General features: G+C 65.9%; 1 protein-coding gene across 1 annotated transcript; it reads left to right on the top strand.

The window, feature by feature from the left end:
- Positions 1 to 5: 5 nt before the first annotated feature.
- LOC121355581 (E3 ubiquitin-protein ligase TRIM41-like) lies at positions 6 to 423 on the top strand (the record flags this gene model as incomplete). Its single annotated transcript, XM_041471102.1, has 1 exon — positions 6 to 423. A coding segment is annotated over one exon (375 nt), but the record flags the coding sequence as incomplete, so codon positions are not given.
- Between the last annotated feature and the right edge of the window lie 479 nt (positions 424 to 902).

The raw sequence follows: 902 nt of genomic DNA, 5'->3' as shown, positions 1-902 counted from the left end.
GCGCGCCGGGCTTCAGCGCCGGCCGCCACTACTGGGAGGTGGAGGTGGGCGGCCGGCGCGGCTGGGCGGTGGGCGCCGCGCGGGAGAGCGCCCGGCAGCGGCACAAGGGCGCGGCGGGACCCCCGAAGAGGGAGATCTGGGCGGTGGGCACCAGCGGCAAGAAGTACCAGGCGCTGACGGCCACGGAGCAGACGGCGCTGGCGCCCGGCGAGCAGCCGCGGCGCTTCGGCGTCTACCTGGACTACGAGCGCGGGCAGCTGTGCTTCTACAACGCCGAGAGCATGAGCCACATCCACACCTTCCACATCCGCTGCCGCGAGCGCGTCTTCCCCTTCTTCCGCGTGCTGGCCCGGGGCACGCGCATCAAGATCTGCACCTGACGGCGTTCCCCGACAGGGGCCCCGGAACGGGGTGCTGCGCCCCGGAACGGGGTGTTGGGCCCCGAAAATGGGGTGTTGGACCCCCAAATGGGGTGCTGGACCCCGAAATGGGGTGCTGCGCCCCAAAATGGGGTGTTGGACCCCCGAAAATGGGGTGTTGGACCCCCAAATCGGGGTGCTGGACTCCAAAAATGGGGTGTTGGACTCCAAAAAGGGGTGTTGGATCCCAAAAAGGGGTGCTGGACCCCCGAAACGGGGTGCTGGGCCCCGAAACGGGGTGCTGGACTCCACAAAGGGGTACTGGATCCCAAAAAGGGGTGTTGGACTCCAAAAATGGGGTGCTGGACTCCAAAAAGGGGGTGTTGGATCCCAAAAAGGGGTGCTGGACCCCCCAAAAGGGGTGCTGGATCCCAAAAAGGGGTGCTGGATCCCAAAAAGGGGTGCTGGATCCCAAAAATGGGGTACTGGGCCCCAAAAAGGGGTGCTGGACCCCTGAAATGGGGTGTTGGACCCCCGAAAATG

This window comes from Pyrgilauda ruficollis, unplaced genomic scaffold (genome assembly GCF_017590135.1).
Source record: "Pyrgilauda ruficollis isolate IOZ18807 unplaced genomic scaffold, ASM1759013v1 scaffold2555, whole genome shotgun sequence".
In the NCBI taxonomy this organism is placed as follows: domain Eukaryota; kingdom Metazoa; phylum Chordata; class Aves; order Passeriformes; family Passeridae; genus Pyrgilauda; species Pyrgilauda ruficollis.
The sequence above is the reverse complement of the archived record's forward strand: the minus strand, read 5'-3'. Positions and strand labels throughout refer to the sequence as shown.